The sequence below is a fragment of the Leptodactylus fuscus genome, chromosome 1 (genome assembly GCF_031893055.1).
Source record: "Leptodactylus fuscus isolate aLepFus1 chromosome 1, aLepFus1.hap2, whole genome shotgun sequence".
Classification (NCBI taxonomy): Eukaryota; Metazoa; Chordata; class Amphibia; order Anura; family Leptodactylidae; genus Leptodactylus; species Leptodactylus fuscus.
Window position 1 is genome coordinate 342,102,052 of NC_134265.1, and position 19,518 is coordinate 342,121,569.

The window sequence follows — 19,518 nt, forward strand, 5'->3', positions numbered from 1 at the left end:
GAAGGGAGGGAAGTATTTGGGGTTCCCACATGAGAAAACAGGCATGCCCAACATGGGTTTGTGTGGCTTGGGGGGATGATAGTGGCGCGGCAAGGCTTTGGGAGACAACGTGGGCTCGGCGTCCAGGTCGCGCGTCGGGAAGCAGAGGAGACCGGTGATGCCGCAGCCACAGGGCAATGGGGGTGGGGACCGTGGCCACGCTGCTGCTGTGTCGCGCATAAGAGGGGAGGGGGCGGCGGACAAAGTCGCAGGTATTGCTAGTTGACTATAATGGGGTCCGCCAGATGTTCACTGTTTTGAAACTGTGTGCAGGACTTTTCTCTCTGCCGATTTTCTGTGACGGAGTCTCCAATGGAGACTCTAGTGCAGATGTGAACTTAAGCTTAAGTTATAACATCTGAGCTCTGCCACTTAGGGAAAATCAGTGAACAAAGACAACAAGGTTTCAATAAATGGAGGTCAATTGGATAGTAGTCTCATCTTAGCCAAGGGCTAGATCACCTGAGATCAGTCTTTGATTGGTTAAGAACAGAGTAGTGTTGAACTCCACTATTCACAAACTTGGTGGTTGTCACTTATTTTGAGTAACATGAGGATTCTCAATGTATCTTCAGTATTTTCCTTGTGTTTGTTAATTTACAATGGAATGCTTTCACTCATAATCATCAAACGTTGACTAAACTGTAAGTCTAGATGGAGAAATGAGATTTATTTCATGATGTACCCAAGCAATAGATGTCTTTCTGAGTGGGTGTAGAACAGAGGTTCCCAAACTTTTCTTTCTTGTAGACCACTTTCAAAATTTTACCGGTTTTGGTGGACCCCCTGCTGCTACCTTTCTACCATATTCCCAAAACTCGGCAAAAAATGTGAAGATTAGATCTAACGATGGAAATTTGCGTCGTGACTGTGCTCCCTAGGGGTCCACCTGGACCACTATGGGAATCACCGGTGTAGAGACCATTGTGTCTCAGTCCAGACTCGCATTGACCAACGCAAGGCTCATTAATATGTTCTAAAAAATTCTAATTGGACTACTTGATTCCAAAATAAAGCAGACCTGTCCCCCATATACAGTATATATATAATATATTCCCTATGAACAGTAAAATACATTTCCTGAAATCTTAGGTCATTTAGGAATGATCACACAGAAAAACAAAACTGTGAACAGATATGTACAAAAGTCCAAAAAGTTTTGACTAAAATACCTACTATTGAAAACCAAAAATATATAGAATTTTCATACGTACACACAACGAATATCACGTAAAACCTCCGATGAGGCTAAGGCTTCTCGCTAGTCTCTCAGCACGTGAATCTCTTATATATCTTTAGTTGAGTAAAAAGCTGTGAATGTATATTTGTCTTTCAATCCAGTCCACGAAATGTGACACATTGCTGTAGACACCTGGTCCTAGAACTTTGGAAAAACATACGGATCCCCAGGATGTGAGACCATACAACGTCCATTGTCCCTTCGGCTGTTCACACACTAGAGGTCCCCCACTGTCTCCCTGAAAATACACATAGATTGTTGAGATAAGAATTATAGGAGCCATATCAAAGAGTTGCGCTGCTGACCAACATCAATAGAATGGGAGATAAAAGATTTGACAAAACATGGCACTTTTTCGATGATCGAGGACTTGTTTATAGGTAATGATGGGGAATGAATTTGTTTGACGGCTTTAAAGGGTTTTAAAGGGATCCTATCTTTGAAACACATTTTTTTCTCCCTAACATGTCGGAATAGCCTTAAGAAAAGCTATTCCTCTCCTACCTTTCCTTATCTTCTCCCCTGTTTGTAAATGAGCTCTCGCAGCACTGGGGGCGGGCCCCAGCACTCAAACAGCACTGGGGGCGTCCCCAATGCTGCCAGAGAACTCTCCAACGACACCTCTATCTTCTTCTGCAATGAGGTCTTCACCGCGTCTTCTTCCGGTGGTGTCTTCTAACTTCTAGGCCTCAGGCCTAGGGCAAGCCGACTGCGCATGCTCGCGGCCACAAGAAAAATGGCCGCTTCCACAGTATTGTAAGCGGCCATTTTCTCTTGGCCGGCGGGCATGCGCAGTCGGCTTGCCCTATGTCTAGAAGTTAGAGGACACCACCGGAAGAAGACGCAGTGAAGACCTTGTTGCAGAAGAAGATGGAGGCAGCGCTGAAGAGTTCTCTGGCAGCATTGGAGACGCCCCCAGTGCTGTTTGAGTGCTGGGGCCCGCCCCCAGTGCTGCGAGAGAACTCATTTACATACCGAGAAAAACCGGGATTGCAGACGAATGGCACCGCGGAGAAGACAAGGAAAGGTAGGAGAAGAATAGCCTTTCTTAAGGCTATTCTGACATGTTAGGGAGAAAAAAAATGTGTTTAAAAGATGGGATCCCTTTAAACTGTAGTATTACTAGAATAAACATGTGATATTGTTTTTTATGGCTATTCTTGGTTCCACATTGGCCTGTTGTTGACTTCGATTAACTACCATGAATGTTCTTCATGGTTGCCCATGTGAAAAGATTAGCCACGGGGGCCTGTACAAAATATGGTCTGGTGATTTTCATTGTGAGAAAAGAAGCTTTTTACACTAATCTAATGTTGGGGGAAAATATGCATTATAGGAATTCAGTGGATTCTAAGGATGGCAGAGCAGAGACTGCAGCTCTTTATGATTTTTTTTTATTGATTTTACTGACTCGTAAATTTTACAATGGCAATTATAATGGCTTTCTACAGTGCCTTAAAGTGATATTCCCATCCCCAGGATCATATTTTAAGTAATAGGTTAAAGCATGCTTCCAGTTATGAATAGTGAATTTAAATATACGAAACTTTGTAATATATCTTATTAAAGAGATCTATTTCCTTCAGTACTTGTTAGGCTGTTCTCCTGCTCCTTATCTCCATATTCAGCCTCACACACAAAAATCTATGGGGAAGGAAGGGCATAGTAGGGTTAACTGATCTATTGCCTCATTCTGTACACCAGTAGCCTCTTATCCACAACCTAGCAGTGTTAAAAAAACAAAAACAAATAAGGAACAGTGGAGTGTAACAGCAGCAATTATTTGAGTCTCATTTCTATCCCCCCTTCTCTCTTTATAGACTTATATGGAGAAAGTAACTGCATGAAAAGTGGGAAACAAAGCAGATCTCCTTAATAAGATGTATTACAGAGTTTCTTATTTTCACCTATACTATTCATTGATGAAAGTTGTTTATAGCTGGAGTTACACTTTAAGCTAGCTGGTGTTTTACCCAAGACATTGTTTTATCTATCTTGCTCCATTTGTCAGATCCCAATACCAAAATCATGCCCACAACAAAATTAATATAAATTAATTTTATTAAATAACATATTAATAAAAAAAAAAAAACATAAACAGTAAGAAAAAAATGGGGAAATGCTGACAAGGAGATTACCATATAACAATAATGGCCAGATGAGATGAACAGGGAGGAATATCACAATGTACATTATATATAATATATAGTGTCAGGGTCTGGGGTTGCTGGGTGGGGTGGCATAGACACACAGGTCCAGTTTGTTTAGTCCAAAACAAAGGTAGAGTTTATTTTCACTCACAAAAGGTAATGCAGCAACAAAAGAAAACCATACAAAAATAAATCCCTGCCCGGCTAGGCACTAACTAAACACAGAATAGGTTACCTCACCTAGGATAACAGCAAACCAAAAGCCAGTAGAATCATTCAGGACACAGCTCCAAAAATATGACCTCTCTGTTTGTTCTCCAGCCAAGCTCTGCCAAAATGTTGCTGCTGGAGCAACTTCTTAAGCCTCCTTGACGAGGAGACTTTCTGCAGCTGAGACGCTGCCGGAACATCTCCAAAGTGCGGACTAGAGGGGGGTGGAATGACAGGTCCCACTACCAACCTACCTGCCATTCCTAAAAATCCAGCACAGTAACTGGAACTCTGAAATAACCCTCAGCAGACAAAAGTTATCTGCTGAGAAATGTTCTTTCCATTGTCTTTGTATCAGTTGCTGAGACCAGCTGAACGGTTGGATTCTACATGTTGGACCACCACCGATGTGTATTTATAGCCCAGAAGCCCCTTTAATATGGGGTTCTATGAATTCTTCATGAACTTGTCAGGGTGCATATTGTTCTATATATCTGTTTAGATAGAAATTTAAGTATAACCAGTGATATAAATGATAAAAAAAATTATGGCTTACCATACAAGAATCAACCGTGCCAGATTCATAACCAGCGCACAGCATCCTGGACGTGATCGTGTCAAAATATGTCCGACAGTGCTCCAACGATATGATGCGCACTTCTCCTTCCTGTAGCTTAAATGGCACTGATAAGGGGATAGACGGCAAAGGGTTAAACGTGAACTATAGCCAAGTGATGTAATATACGGCTGCGATAGACGACGGCGAGAGACAGGAATACCTCCCTAGGACAGCATTTGATTTTCATTTCCTACAAGGTCTGTTAGCAATCGAGCTGTGTGTTTGCTGTAAGGAGCGCTCAACTAACATTAAGAAAATCCTAAGAAGACTAATGAAATCATTGTTTAGGTTAACATGACACGTAAATTTACCATTCACCTATCTGTCAGTGCTCTTTAACGCTGCTGATGTGACTTATTGGTAATGATAGGTCGGGGGGGGGGGGGGTTTCTGCTTCCACGCAAATGGGTTTCACATGAAAGGCTGAGAGCATGAAATAAACATGTGACCTCAAGAATATGGCGGATTCTCCTGAAAACCCATTTCCCAATTATTCGTGCCAATACATTGGCATCCCATTGAGGCTCAGCCTCCGCCAGCTCCAGGGTAATGATGACGGACACAAGTGACCCCAGTCTTCATCACTGTGCCCCGTCTATTACAGCAGTTCCATTTTTTTGTAGGTCCAATGGGTTGATTCTCAATAAATGAAATCTCATTCACTTTGCTAGGACTGTAAAATGAAGTTGCTGTTTTTTTCGGTTGTGTTCCTGCAATGTTTGGCCCAAAGCGACTGTCCAAGCTTATTTATATTGATGGACAGTCCAGTACTACTACTACTCCAGTAGTATACAGTGCATACACAGTGTGCAGGTGAAGCCAAGGTCAGTACGCTTTGCTTCACTGCGCATGCGCCAGATACTACCATAACAGCTGAACAGCTGTTAAAAGGTGCCGGGTCTCTTGTGTGAGGGCTTTGACCCCCTTCTATTTGCATTGCACGCTCTTTGTTGTATAGTGGGCGTGTGATATAATTGCAACCTTGTTCCATAGAAGTGAATGGGACCAGACTATAAATCCACTGCAAGGCTACTATCAAACAAACAGCTTGCAATGTAAACAGTGAAGGGGTCACAGCACTCACATGATCACCACTGCTCCTCCTATCAGCTGATCAGCAGGAGTCCCAGGTGTTGGACCTGCACTGATCTCATATTGATCACCTTTATTCTTCTTATATGAAGCTTCTAGTCTCCTGAGAATTTTCGTGTTCCCTGGCTTAGTTGATGTCCGAGAGGCCGGATATGCAATTACAAGCAAACTCCAGTAGTATACGGTGCATACACAGTGTGCAGGTGAAGCCAAGGTCAGTACGTTTTGCTTCACTGCGCATGCGCCAGATGCTAACAGAGCTGGCTTGTAATGATGTACATGGGAGTCCATGAAAGAACCACACACACGACTCTTCACAGGTAGTACAGGCCACTTTTTAAAACTTATTTTTTTCCTTTATGCTGCAGGGGACTCTTCGGATAACGACATCTTTACAAACCTATTACCTTTATGTAAAAAAAAACTTATAGGGTGGTTTATGGGCTGGAAATGCGATGGCAGGGTTACATTCCCAATACCATTTTGATGGTTTGCCACTAGAGGCAGTATGGGCACTTACTACATACTGTCCTATTGCTGAGCTCAGCTTTTTATAGTATACATTAGACTCCTGGGCTCCCTCTAGTGGTGGTTAGAATTTTATGTTTTATATCTACGTCCTATGGGCTTCAAGGGCTTTACAGCAACTTGGTACATTTGGCTACAAAAAAAGCACATACTAGAGTAGGGATACTTACTTTTGTTTCCCATATGACCCCATCCAGTAATATAACAGTATGTGTCTGGTTTGACCAGCTGGCCTTTGGACGGTAAGCAGACAGGCCTTACATAGCTGCTCTCCACAATGTCTTCATTCAGCTCCACTATGCTGATATCATAATCCACCACAGCTCTGTTGTAGCGCGGATGAAGGATTATGTTCTTAACCAGACGTGTCTGCATGAAATCCGATGGATGATCCAAGTTGTTTATTCCAAATACAACTTTCCATACAGCTGCATGTTCCCGCCTGAAAGATATATAATCTTCAATTGATGCAATACTATTTCTTATTCTGTATTATACAATAGATTGTATACAATAGAATGTATCTACGGCGAAATGTTTGGTGTCAATTTATTCATTCTTTACCATACTGGGCACCAAAGGTAATGGTGCTCAGTACATGGATAAGGCTTTGTTATAAAGAAGCTTCTGCAATCTTACAGCATTGGGAAGACTTGGTATAGAATTGCAATGTCATGTTATGGATTACTGACACCAGTGGTGTAACTACCATAGAGGCAGCAGAGGCGGCTGCCACAGGGCCCGGGCCATTAGGGGGCCCGGTGACAGCCGCTACCGCTGTGTTTTTTTTTTTTTTTTTAAATAGGCCGTTATGGGCCCTATTCACTTGCCGATCCTGGCTGGGCCGGGATCGGCAAGTAACACCGCGGGCCCCACAAATACTATCATTATACTTGGGGATCTTTGCAGACCCCCCCGAGTATAATGATCGGCGGATTGGGAGAGGTAAGGGAACGTAACAAACAGTGTTACTTACCTCTCCACGATCCTGCCAGGCCTCCTTTCTCACGTCTCTGACGTCACATGAACCCGGCCTGCGTCCCGGGTCATGTGACGTCTGACGTCATTTCATAAGGACGCCAGCGGAGAAGACAGCGTAGGAGCCGGGGACAGGTAAGAAACAGTAATTTTTTATATTTTTATTCCCCCGGGTCTCCGATTATTATATTCTGGGGTCTGAAAAGACCCCAGAGTATAATAATTGTTTATGGGTGTCCACAGAGGGACATAATACTGTGTGCAGGGGCCACTATGGGGCATAATACTGTGTGCAGGGGCCACTATGGGGGATAATACTGTGTGTAGGGGACACTATGGGACATAATACTGTGTGCAGGGGCCACTATGGGACATAATACTGTGTGCAGGGGCCACTATGGGGGATAATACTGTGTGCAGGGACCACTATGGGGGATAATACTGTGTGCAGGGGCCAGTAAGGGACATAATACTGTGTGCAGGGCTTACTAAGGGACATAATAGAGTGCGGAGGAGGGGGTCGGTCAAGGTCTTCGACGTCAGTGTCGGTTGGGGGGGGAGGGGCCTCATGTCAAAAGTTCGCCATGGGGCCCCGCCATTCCTAGTTATGCCACTGACTAATACCTATGTGACCTTGTGTGCTAAGGCAGAAGCTTCTAGATTTAGTTATAGATTTAATCTAGATCCAGCAAAGGAAGGGGGATCATTAAGGCCCCATATAGCGAAATGCAGCGGAAACATGTAACGTTTGTATCCGCACTGTTTTTCATTGTGTTTTTGCAGAGACATTCTAACCATATTATACCCATATACAAAACACCAGCGTTTCCATAGATATAATCGAGACTCAGCGATTTTCATACAGGCGTTTTTGAAGACACAGATTTTTGCATGGGATTAGCCACGATCTCATTCACTTTGCAGGTACTGTAAAACGCTACGTTTTCACAAACATGGGGCATCAGTCTAATGTTCCCGCTGTGGAATTTGGCATTTACTTGGAATTTACTATTTTCATGGCTAATCTCTGAAGGGGAACTCTAGCTTTAGAGCAAATGTAATCTGTTTTCTATGAAGTCCCTATACCCCCCCCCCCCATGCCTATGGTCAGGGCCTGTCTTATTGAGAAAACTCTTTTAAAACATTAAAATGAAATTTCATGTGAACTCTCGTTTGATCACACATCTTATTTTTCACGCCAGACATCTGGGCTCGGACATCAGCGTGCGTCCGTTTTTGGTCTTCCGCCACGCTGTGTAGGGTAACCTCTTTATAGAGCACTGATGCTTCAACGGCAAATAAAACAGACATTCCACATCGATAGATATGTCTGCTCTGAGATATATAAAAGTCACAGATGGAGAAACCAATCATAACTAACGGGAACTTTACAATGAACTGTATGTTCCTAATGTCCGCTCATTTATCTTAGCGACATTTTCTGCATCCATCACATATTTCTTAAGGATGGGGCACTGCGGGGAAGCCACTTATAGACTTATTAATAGAGGAGAAGAGCAATAATGGAGAATGGGGAATTGTCATTGTATATTGTTCCCCGTGGACAGAGATCCTGAAGTCATTAGAACCATTCAATGGAATTACTTATGTAACATTAGCCTTTAACAAATGTCTGCCTATTGGGCTTTATTGCTCGTGTAGATTGGTTTTATGACCTAATAACACTGTCAGCTTTTACCTAATTTACCAAGTTACTATTAGTTGTGTAAGCACTGGAAAAACATATCAAATGCACAAAATATCTCCTTCTGGTTAATGTAGCTTGTAATTTTCTTCTCGGCACAGCAATTACTAAAAATGTCCTGTGGAAGACAATAAATACAGACTGACCTTCACGGAATAAAAGTGTCATATGCTCCATGCTACAATATGGAAAAGATTGCCGAATAATTTACTATATTTAATGAAAACTGGTAATTGGCTCATTCCTATCCATGTTCGTGTCTCGATGCACTTTACAAAATATAAGAAGGTATGCCATGTTGTGTGTATGCATGCAATGTTGTGTGTGAACGCCTGCCAATTCTATAGAAGATTTACAGATTTTCGCCATAGAGTTTACTATTTTGCAATGCAAACAAAAGTGTAGCAAAATCTGCTGTCAGAAGAACGCAAATCCACCTGGGGTGAATGCCTTGTGGTCCCTCCAATGAACTGATAGGAACAGTACTCTCTACCAGAGAAGCACCCCCTCTTCCCCAAAGCCCAGTCCAAAAAAGGGTTAATTGGCATGCCCGCATTCTCCACCAAGCTGTCTGATTATGCAATCTACCCGGTCAGTCCTGGGGTAAGATAACTGACAACTCTGACATCTGCCTTTGTGTTATATGTTATTGCCCTGGATCAGTAACATAGTCCAACCAGATTTTTGGTGCAAATTATTTATAAAACTTAGGAAGAAGGAATTCTCGTATCCGCATGGTGCCCTTGTAAATGGTAATAGTGACAGGCTAGAAGTTGACAGAGTTGTGAAATGGATCTTGTACTGAAATCTGTAGACAAAGGAAGAAAAGAATGTCTGCCAATGTTAAACATTCTTTAATAAACTTCGATCATTGCCTTATTCGGTGTGGCCTGCTGGGGGAGCAGTATATCAACCAGGGACAGAAATAGACTTGACAGGCTGATCAGAAGAGCCAGCTCTGTCCTGGGGAGCCCCCTGGACCCAGTACAGGTGGTGGGTGACAGAAGGATACTGTCTGTGGTGACCTCCATGCGGGAGAACAAATCCCACCCCATGTATGGGACCTTGATGGGACTTGGCAGCACTGTAAGTGACCGTCTGCTTCACCCCAAGTGTGAGAAGGAGCTATCGCAGGTCCTTCCTTCCAACCGCGACCAGGCTGTATAATCTACATCAGACCAAGCAAAGATCACTCCGCACAGAGAACTAATGATGATGACTATGAAGTCTTCCTTCTTCCTTTTCTGTTCCTTAGCTGCTATGGATTCCTAGTATATCTTCTCTTCTCAGCATATGTGTGTCTAAGTCTGTATTATATTACTGTGTATTATCCTGTATCTGTATTACTATGCTGCTGTAACATACTGAAATTTCCCCACTGTGGGACTATTAAAGAATTATCTTATCTTATTCAATTTAATCTATTTCATGGATTGTATCATTCCTCCTTAGTACTGTATTATATTTAAAAAAAAAAAAAAACAGAACAATTTTAAGCTGGATTCACACTACCATTATTTAATGTCCTTGCTCTCATTCATCACAGAATGAGAGCAAAAGACTTTAAAAAAAAAAAAAAAAAAAAAAGATTCACCCCCAATGTAAAAACCATGATGGAGCATAGCAGTGGGAATAGTCAATGAGAACGGACACAGGTGTAGAGGGCTTCATCTGTGTCCATTACTTTACTTCTCCTGTGACAGGTGACAGCAACGGACATTAATAACAGTAGTGTGAACATAGCATAAAATGCCCTAGACTGTGGGCAGGCAGAGACAGTATTCTTAAAGCGACACTCTAGTGTCAGATAGTCATCAAAATAGATTCAAACTAAGCTATTTTACTATTGCTGATGCTGTCATCCACATCTAGTATCTGTACCCATATCTAGTATCTGTTGCCATGTCTGTCTCCTGTTTCTGGAAAACACTGCAGAGCTATTACCAAAATTGACCTTCTGGGACCTTATACTATGATAATGATGTCACCACAGGACTCAAAAGCAGTACCATCTGTTGCGGGTAACACTGAGAAAGGTAATGGGGCATAGTGGGGGTAGATTATGTGATAGGCAGAAGAGGTATTTTGTCAGCAGAGCTGCAGCAGAAGATCAGTGCCATGAGTAGCTCTGAACAGTATCTGCCGCAGCAGAGAGAGACTTCTTGTTTACACAGCAATCCATGCTAGAAAAAACGGATCACCTTGTGATTATGCCACTTATTGAAGAAGGTGAAAGCAATGACACCGTGAGCAGGCATCTATTACTACTGAGGGGATGGCCCTTCAGAAAATGTAATGAGTAAAAATATATCACTGGAGTGTCCCTTTAAATATCCTGTAATCTAACCAGAGCATGCTGGAGGTGGATTTATGCTGAAATTACAGTACAATTAGACCTGAACATCACACTCTCTTTATTATAAGCTATTCTGGGGATAATTCAGATATTCATATCTCGCCAAAAAGAGGTGAAGTTTGATTATGTTACAGTATTTACTTGGCCCAGCTGCAGTGCATTTGTCTATAAAAAGCCCAAATATGAATTGCTGGAACATGTTGGTGAACTAAACTATAATGCATGAATAAATGTCCCACCTCAGTATGTATGCTACGTCTATCAGGAATACACAAGGTGGGGAGAAAGCATATGGTTGTGCTTTTGCCTACTAGACTGGTGAGTAGGGGGATAGAGAAGGGTTTGGGGGAGGGGAGTAAATAAACATGTATTATACTGACATGCTTTACACAATTGTACAGAATGAAACAAAGAGGAAAAACTCACCCTTCAAAGCAATGTGCCACTGTCAAAACCCATTTCTTCCCTATGAGAACACACCCGCAGATGTGGCCGCTGGGTTCACTCTGTAGAGAGCATTGCCATGGCCATCTACCAGGCCGACTGGTTCTGCCACCAAGTATCCTCTTGCTCATTCGTGCCGCAGGGCGACGTCCACAATCTGAAAGACATGAACAGACTGGATAGTAACGTCTCATGTATACAATCCTATTACCGTATATTAAAATAGTCAAAAAGCATGTTACAAGAAATTATTCTATGCGATTACTTTACATATATTTCAGTTGCAGTATGGCCATGTGACTAATGGACGTAATGTCGTTGGCCTTAGAGGTGTTGCTCAATATCATAATCCCAGAGAACCCCCTTTAAGGCTGAGGCCCCACATTGCGGAAAAGCAGCTTTTTTTTTGTTGCAGATTTTCATGCAGGTTTTTTTGGAGCCAAAGCCAAGAATGGCGACAAAAGGAATGGGAAATATATAAGAAGTCTACTTATACTTCCCCCTAATGCTCAATCCATTCTTGGCCTTGGGTCAAAAAATGGCAGGAAAATTCGCAAAAAAACAGGAAAACTGTCACACATGCCTTGCCATGCAAATTGTTTTCCTTGTTGGAACTCATACTGAAAGTTTTGAGAGTCTTTTAAGTTACAACCAGTCGTTGGATCAGAAGCTGGCGGCACAGACAACCCCCGTTTTGTAGAAAATACCCTTCCCCTTATCCCAACCCTATATCTTCTGACGACTGCCTGTTTGACAGCCACCATGCCTCAGTATTTGAAAATGGTGGGTGTTAAAGGAGGCACTAACTCCCCAGGAGCCCGGACCCTGAGAGCTCACTAAGCACTCAGCTATGGCGTGTCCCCCGAGACTGCCTGACATACCACAGGTCGAGAAGCTCTGCTCTATATGATAGAGGATTATGGGTATTTGCACCCTTTCACCCATCTAGGCCCTGACCTGAGGTAGAATAATGAAGTGGTGGATTAGATGACATGTACAAGACTTACACATATGGTTTCTTACTTTCCACTGAAATACTATAAAGATGAAATACAAACTACACGGAGATTGTCCGGGTAACAAGATCTCTACTCACAGGGATCTCAGATAAATCAATGTTAAGTGTCTTCTTTTACCACCGACTATTACTACGGTGTTTAGGTTTTCTGTATATAACACAAATCATCTATTGAGTCAAATAAGGGAAAAATATTATTAAATACAGAAAAGACCCGAGAGAGGCGACTGAATAATAACTTACCGTATATACTCGAGTATAAGCCGAATTTTTCAGCACAGTTTTTGTGCCCCCCGCGGTTTATACTCGAGTCAAGCAAAGAAAAATATATTTTTTTTGGGGGGGGAGGGGGGGTCTATGACCAGCCGCAATAGTAATGTATAGAATCTCCCATAAAAGAGTGAAAAAAATAAAAAAGAAGCTTTAAAAAAAAATAATAAAAAAATAAAGTAAATAAAAGTTGTAAATCCCTCCTTTCCCTAGAATACATATAAAAGTAGGAAATGACTGTGAGACACAAACACATTAGGTATCCCTGTGTCTACTGAATATAGGGGATCTGCAGATCCCCTATATTCAGCCAGGCTGAATTCCAAGTGTGGGGGGGGGGGGGACTCAGTCCTCAAGCTCATGGAAGGGGCAGACAGACAACCAAAACACCCCCTCCCCTTTCCCAGCACCCCCTCCCCTTTTCCAGTAGCTGCTGCATTTTCCCCCTCGACTTATACTCGAGTCAATAAGTTTTCCCAGTTTTTTGTGGTAAAATTAGGGGGGTCGGCTTATATTCGGGTCGGCTTATACTCGAGTATACACTCACCGGCCACTTTATTAGGTACACCTGTCCAACTGCTCGTTAACACTTAATTTCTAATCAGTCAATCACATGGCGGCAACTCAGTGCATTTAGGCATGTAGACATGGTCAAGACAATCTCCTGCAGTTCAAACCGAGCATCAGTATGGGGAAGAAAGGTGATTTGAGTGCCTTTGAACGTGGCATGGTTGTTGGTGCCAGAAGGGCTGGTCTGAGTATTTCAGAAACTGCTAATCTACTGGGATTTTCACGCACAACCATCTCTAGGGTTTACAGAGAATGGTCCGAAAAAGAAAAAACATCCAGTGAGCGGCAGTTCTAATTAGGAAGCTTTTTTTTGGATCTTGCCAAGCTTTTTTTTTTGGAGCTTTTTTTTTTGTAAAAACAGCTTTAAAAAACAAAGCCAGGCTGTTTTCCCCTCCTGTAGAATGGGCTGCAAAAAAAGCGTCACTTATTTTTGCAAAAAAAAAAAAGCGCGGATTTCGCCTCCCATTCACTTCTATTGCTTTCTTCAGGCGGAAAACGCGTGAAGAAAGGTCATGTTGCTTCTTTTTCTCTTCTAGCAGTCTCCATGGATAACATTGTATGGAGGAGGATTAGGACGTGGATTCCGCGGTCAAAATTCGCCTCCATGTCCCCGTGTGAACTAGCCCTAATACCACATGGTGCCCTAATCATGTTGACATGCTGGATTGGTTTTGGGTACAGTTTGGCAGATTTATTATACCTTCTACAGCAGAAAGCTTGTGTACAAGGCATAAAAACATTTTTTGAACAAATTGGGTTTTTGTGCTAAAAATGGGTATCTATTTTAATTTGTAAATATATATATATATTCGAGTATAAACCGAATATTTCAGCCCAGTTTTTGTGCTGAAAAAGCCCCCCTCGGCTTATACTCGAGTCAGCAAAAAAAAAAATAAAAAAAAAATATATATATATATACACACACACACACACACACACACACACACACACTCACTCACCGGCCACTTTATTAGGTACACCTGTCCAACTGCTCGTTAACACTTAATTTCTAATCAGCCAATCACATGGCGGCAACTCAGTGCATTTAGGCATGTAGACATGGTCAAGACAATCTCCTGCAGTTCAAACCGAGCATCAGTATGGGGAAGAAAGGTGATTTGAGTGCCTTTGAACGTGGCATGGTTGTTGGTGCCAGAAGGGCTGGTCTGAGTATTTCAGAAACTGCTGATCTACTGGGATTTTCACGCACAACCATCTCTAGGGTTTACAGAGAATGGTCCGAAAAAGAAAAAACATCCAGTGAGCGGCAGTTCTGTGGGCGGAAAATGCGTTGTTGATGCCAGAGGTCAGAGGAGAATGGCCAGACTGGTTCGAGCTGATAGAAAGGCAACAGTGACTCAAATAGCCACCCGTTACAACCAAGGTAGCCAGAAGAGCATCTCTGAACGCACAGTACGTCGAACTTTGAGGCAGATGGGCTACAGCAGCAGAAGACCACACCGGGTGCCACTCCTTTCAGCTAAGAACAGGAAACTAAGGCTACAATTTGCACAAGCTCATCGAAATTGGACAATTGAAGATTGGAAAAACGTTGCCTGGTCTGATGAGTCTCGATTTCTGCTGCGACATTCGGATGGTAGGGTCAGAATTTGGCGTCAACAACATGAAAGCATGGATCCATCCTGCCTTGTATCAACGGTTCAGGCTGGTGGTGGTGGTGTCATGGTGTGGGGAATATTTTCTTGGCACTCTTTGGGCCCCTTGGTACCAATTGAGCATCGTTGCAACGCCAAAGCCTACCTGAGTATTGTTGCTGACCATGTCCATCCCTTTATGACCACAATGTACCCAACATCTGATGGCTACTTTCAGCAGGATAATGCAATGCCATGTCATAAAGCTGGAATCATCTCAGACTGGTTTCTTGAACATGACAATGAGTTCACTGTACTCCAATGGCCTCCACAGTCACCAGATCTCAATCCAATAGAGCATCTTTGGGATGTGGTGGAACGGGAGATTCGCATCATGGATGTGCAGCCGACAAATCTGCGGCAACTGTGTGATGCCATCATGTCAATATGGACCAAAATCTCTGAGGAATGCTTCCAGCAACTTGTTGTATCTATGCCACGAAGAATTGAGGCAGTTCTGAAGGCAAAAGGGGGTCCAACCCGTTACTAGCATGGTGTACCTAATAAAGTGGCCGGTGAGTGTATACGGTACTAATATGTGTTATGTACATTTTACCATCCTGTCTGTATTGCCAAGAGCTTAGGTCATGGTCACTGGTCTGGAGATTGGGGGGTTATCCTTTTTATTGATGACCTATCCTAAGGATAAGTCATTAATTCATAGCCTGTAAGCCCTCGCGGGCAGGGCCCTCTACCCCACTGTGCCAGTCAGTCATTGTTAGTATTATATCTACCTGTATATTTTGTGTACTGTATGTAAACCCCAGATGTAACGCACCATGGAATTATTAGTGCTATATAAATAAACTATAATAATAATAATAATAATTAATAAGAGGTTGGGGGGGGTTCTCACTGTTGACTGGCTGTTTGTAGAGGGATGCTCCATGAGCTCTCTTACACTGTGCACTGCCTGATGCATAGAGGCCACGTAATGTAATTACAGTCCTGTCCTATAGAAGTGAACAGGGTCATGGTCATACATGCACACTACACAAAGGAACTGCAGCTCTCATAATGTGATGGAACCACAAAGATCAGACAAGTTCTCAACTACTAAATGTGGCTCATTGGAAAACCTGTATACCTGTAACCCTATATAATAAACAATGCACTACTACATACTCAATATGCCATACTGATCCTAATACCAATGGAATGTAATGCTTTTCTAAGTACTATCACAACATACAGAAGGCCGAATCAGAACAAGAAATTTGAGCAAAAAATGTGATAATATCCTAAACCTCGACTGTAGTTCTCCTATGGTAAATTCACACACTATATGGAGCTCCACCGTGCATGCACTGGAAGAAGGACTACATGATATGTAGGGACTGTCACTTTAAGAATTTTGATTCTTAATATGTTGTCACTTTAAGTGTTCTGTATAATGTGTAATCTGCAACTGTGCCTTTAATGGAACCTAGCACTAGGCCTGAGGGAATAATACATCTCTAGAGTAAGGGCATAGGAGAGAGGGGATGAGATCAGGAGTTTCTCCTTCCTCAGTTAGGGAGAAGAAGTCGTGAGGAACCTCTGTCCTCCTCAGCAAGCAGGAGGAAGTGAGCTAGGGAAAAGTGTAAAGTAAGTTGAGTCCCAGTTCCTGGTTATATTGGAAACACTACTAACCCTACAGTTCGATTTGGATTGGATTTAGTCGACTGTTACACCTGCTTTTCTAAACACTTCCATACCAGTGTCTCCTGAGACTTAATCCTGCACTCACCATCAAGGGCACTCCAGTCACCATCAGGCTCAGCGGAGGAGTGACATGAATGTCCTGGGCCTTGATGCAAATTATAATCCAAATTATAATGTATCATTTATAGTGCAGGTCTCCTCATACTGGAGACAGATTATGGGCATCCTAAGGTTCCTGGGCTCAGGTGGAACTGCACCCTCTTCACCCGAAGCTATGCCCCTGAGTCTGAGGGAGGCTCACCACTAGAACATACCTATGACAATAACATACCGATCATGAAGGCATTAGGGGCGTAACTACCGTAGAGGCAGTGGAGGCGGCTGCCACCGGGCCTGGGACATTAGGGGGCCCGGTGACAGCCGCTACCGCTGCGTTTTTTGTTTTTTTTAATAGGCCGTTACGGGCCCTATTCATTTGCCAATCCTGCCTGGACCAGGATCGGCAAGTGACACCGTGGGCCCCACAAATACTATCATTATACTTGGAGGGTCTTTGCAGACCCCCGAGTATAATGATCGGTGGACCGGGAGACGTAAGGGAATGTAACAAACACTGTTACTTACCTCTCCATGATCCTGCCAGGCCTCCGTCCTGATGTCTCTGACGTCACATGAACCCGGCCTACGTCCCGGGTCATGTGACGTCTGACGTCATTTCAGAAGGACGGCAGCGGAGAAGACAGCGTAGGAGCCGGGGACAGGTAAGAAACAGTAATTTTTTTATGTTTTTATTCCCCCAGGTCTCCGATTATTATACTCTGGGGTCTGAAAAGACCCCAGAGTATAATAATTGTTTATGGGTGTCCACTAAGGGGTATAATACTGTGTACAGGGGACACTATGGGGGATAATACTGTGTGTAGGGGCCACTATGGGGCATAATACTGTGTGCAGGAGCCACTATGGGACATAATACTGTGTGCAGGGGCCACTATGGGACATAATACTGTATGCAGGGGCCACTATGGGGCATAATACTGTGTGCAGGGGCCAGTAAGGGACATAATACTGTGTGCTGGGGCCACTATGGGACATAATACTGTGTGCAGGGGCCACTATGGGGGATAATACTGTGTGCAGGGGCCAGTAAGGGACAAAATACTGTGTGCTGGGGCCACTATGGGGCATAATACTGTGTGCTGGGGCCACTATGGGGGATAATACTGTGTGCAGGGGACACTATGGGGTATAATACTGTGTGCAGGGGACACTATTGGGGATGATACTGTGTGCAGGGGCCTGTAAGGGACATAATACTGTGTGCAGGGGCCACTAAGGGGTATAATACTGTGTGCAGGGGCCACTAAGGGACATAATACTGTGTGCAGGGGCCACTAAGGGGTATAATACTGTGTGCAGGGGCCACTATGGGGGATAATACTGTGTGCAGGGGCCACTAAGGGACATAATACTGTGTGCAGGGGCCACTAAGGGGTATAATACTGTGTGCAGGGGTCACTATGGGACATAATACTGTGTGCAGGGGCCACTATGGGGGGTAATACTGTGTGCAGGGGCCACTATGGGGCATAATACTGTGTGCAGGGGCCACTAAGGGACATAATACTGTGTGCAGGGGCCACTATGGGGGATAATACTGTGTGCAGGGGCCAGTAAGGGACAAAATACTGTGTGCTGGGGCCACTATGGGGGATAATACTGTGTGCAGGGGACACTATGGGGTATAATACTGTGTGCAGGAGCCACTATGGGACATAATACTGTGTGCAGGGGCCACTATGGGACATAATACTGTATGCAGGGGCCACTATGGGGCATAATACTGTGTGCAGGGGCCAGTAAGGGACATAATACTGTGTGCTGGGGCCACTATGGGACATAATACTGTGTGCAGGGGCCACTATGGGGGATAATACTGTGTGCAGGGGCCAGTAAGGGACAAAATACTGTGTGCTGGGGCCACTATGGGGCATAATACTGTGTGCTGGGGCCACTATGGGGGATAATACTGTGTGCAGGGGACACTATGGGGTATAATACTGTGTGCAGGGGACACTATTGGGGATGATACTGTGTGCAGGGGCCTGTAAGGGACATAATACTGTGTGCAGGGGCCACTAAGGGGTATAATACTGTGTGCAGGGGCCACTAAGGGACATAATACTGTGTGCAGGGGCCACTAAGGGGTATAATACTGTGTGCAGGGGCCACTAAGGGACATAATACTGTGTGCAGGGGCCACTATGGGGGGTAATACTGTGTGCAGGGGCCACTATGGGGCATAATACTGTGTGCAGGGGCCACTAAGGGACATAATACTGTGTGCAGGGGCCACTATGGGGGGTAATACTGTGTGCAGGGGCCACTATGGGACATAATACTGTGTGCAGGGGCCACTAAGGGGTATAATACTGTGTGCAGGGACCACTATGGGACATAATACTGTGTGCAGGGGCCAGTAAGGGACACAATACTGTGTGCAGGGGCCACTATGGGGCATAATACTGTGTGCAGGGGCCACTAAGGGACAAAATAGAGTGCGGAGGAGGTGGCCGGTCGAGGTCTTCGATGTCGGTGTCGGTTGGGGGGGGGGGGGCCATGTCAAAAGTTACACCACTGGAAGGCATGGTGGGCAATGGCTGTGGGGCTTGTGGGAGGATGGGTCTCGCAAAACTTTGATCTCTTTGATGTCCACATATCCTAAATCCTCCCCCCTTGCTCTGTTTACTAAGATAACTGGCTGGCACATGTAAATCATCTTCCGTCAGATAAATACTATAGAACTGAATTGTCTGTGTATCCAATCTGCTGTGTGTGAATTCCACCTAGTGGAGGACTTAGACAGACAGATGTTTCCTGTGATTTTCCTAGACACATCCTTCCTAGAACAGAGTCATCTATTGGTAATATATCATCTGGATATGTTACATTGTCTTCCGATATGACTTTCTAAGCAGTAAGGGTAAACTTTTTATTACC

The 19,518-nt window shown here is 43.8% G+C and overlaps 1 protein-coding gene across 2 annotated transcripts in view; it reads right to left on the reverse strand.

Annotated features, from left to right (window-relative positions):
- Positions 1–366: 366 nt before the first annotated feature.
- The window catches only part of CORIN (corin, serine peptidase), a 194,274-nt gene continuing 175,122 nt past the window's right edge, over positions 367–19,518 (reverse strand). Inside the window, exons 19-22 of one of the 2 annotated variants that reach the window (XM_075261498.1) lie at positions 11,344–11,518; positions 6,049–6,320; positions 4,196–4,323; positions 367–1,517 (exon numbers count right to left, since the gene is read on the reverse strand). In XM_075261498.1, coding sequence (XP_075117599.1) covers positions 1,335–1,517; positions 4,196–4,323; positions 6,049–6,320; positions 11,344–11,518 — 758 coding nt within the window. In that variant the 3' untranslated portion in view covers positions 367–1,334. The remainder of the gene's footprint in view (positions 1,518–4,195; positions 4,324–6,048; positions 6,321–11,343; positions 11,519–19,518) is intronic. The other variant, XM_075261497.1, reaches the window with a different exon arrangement.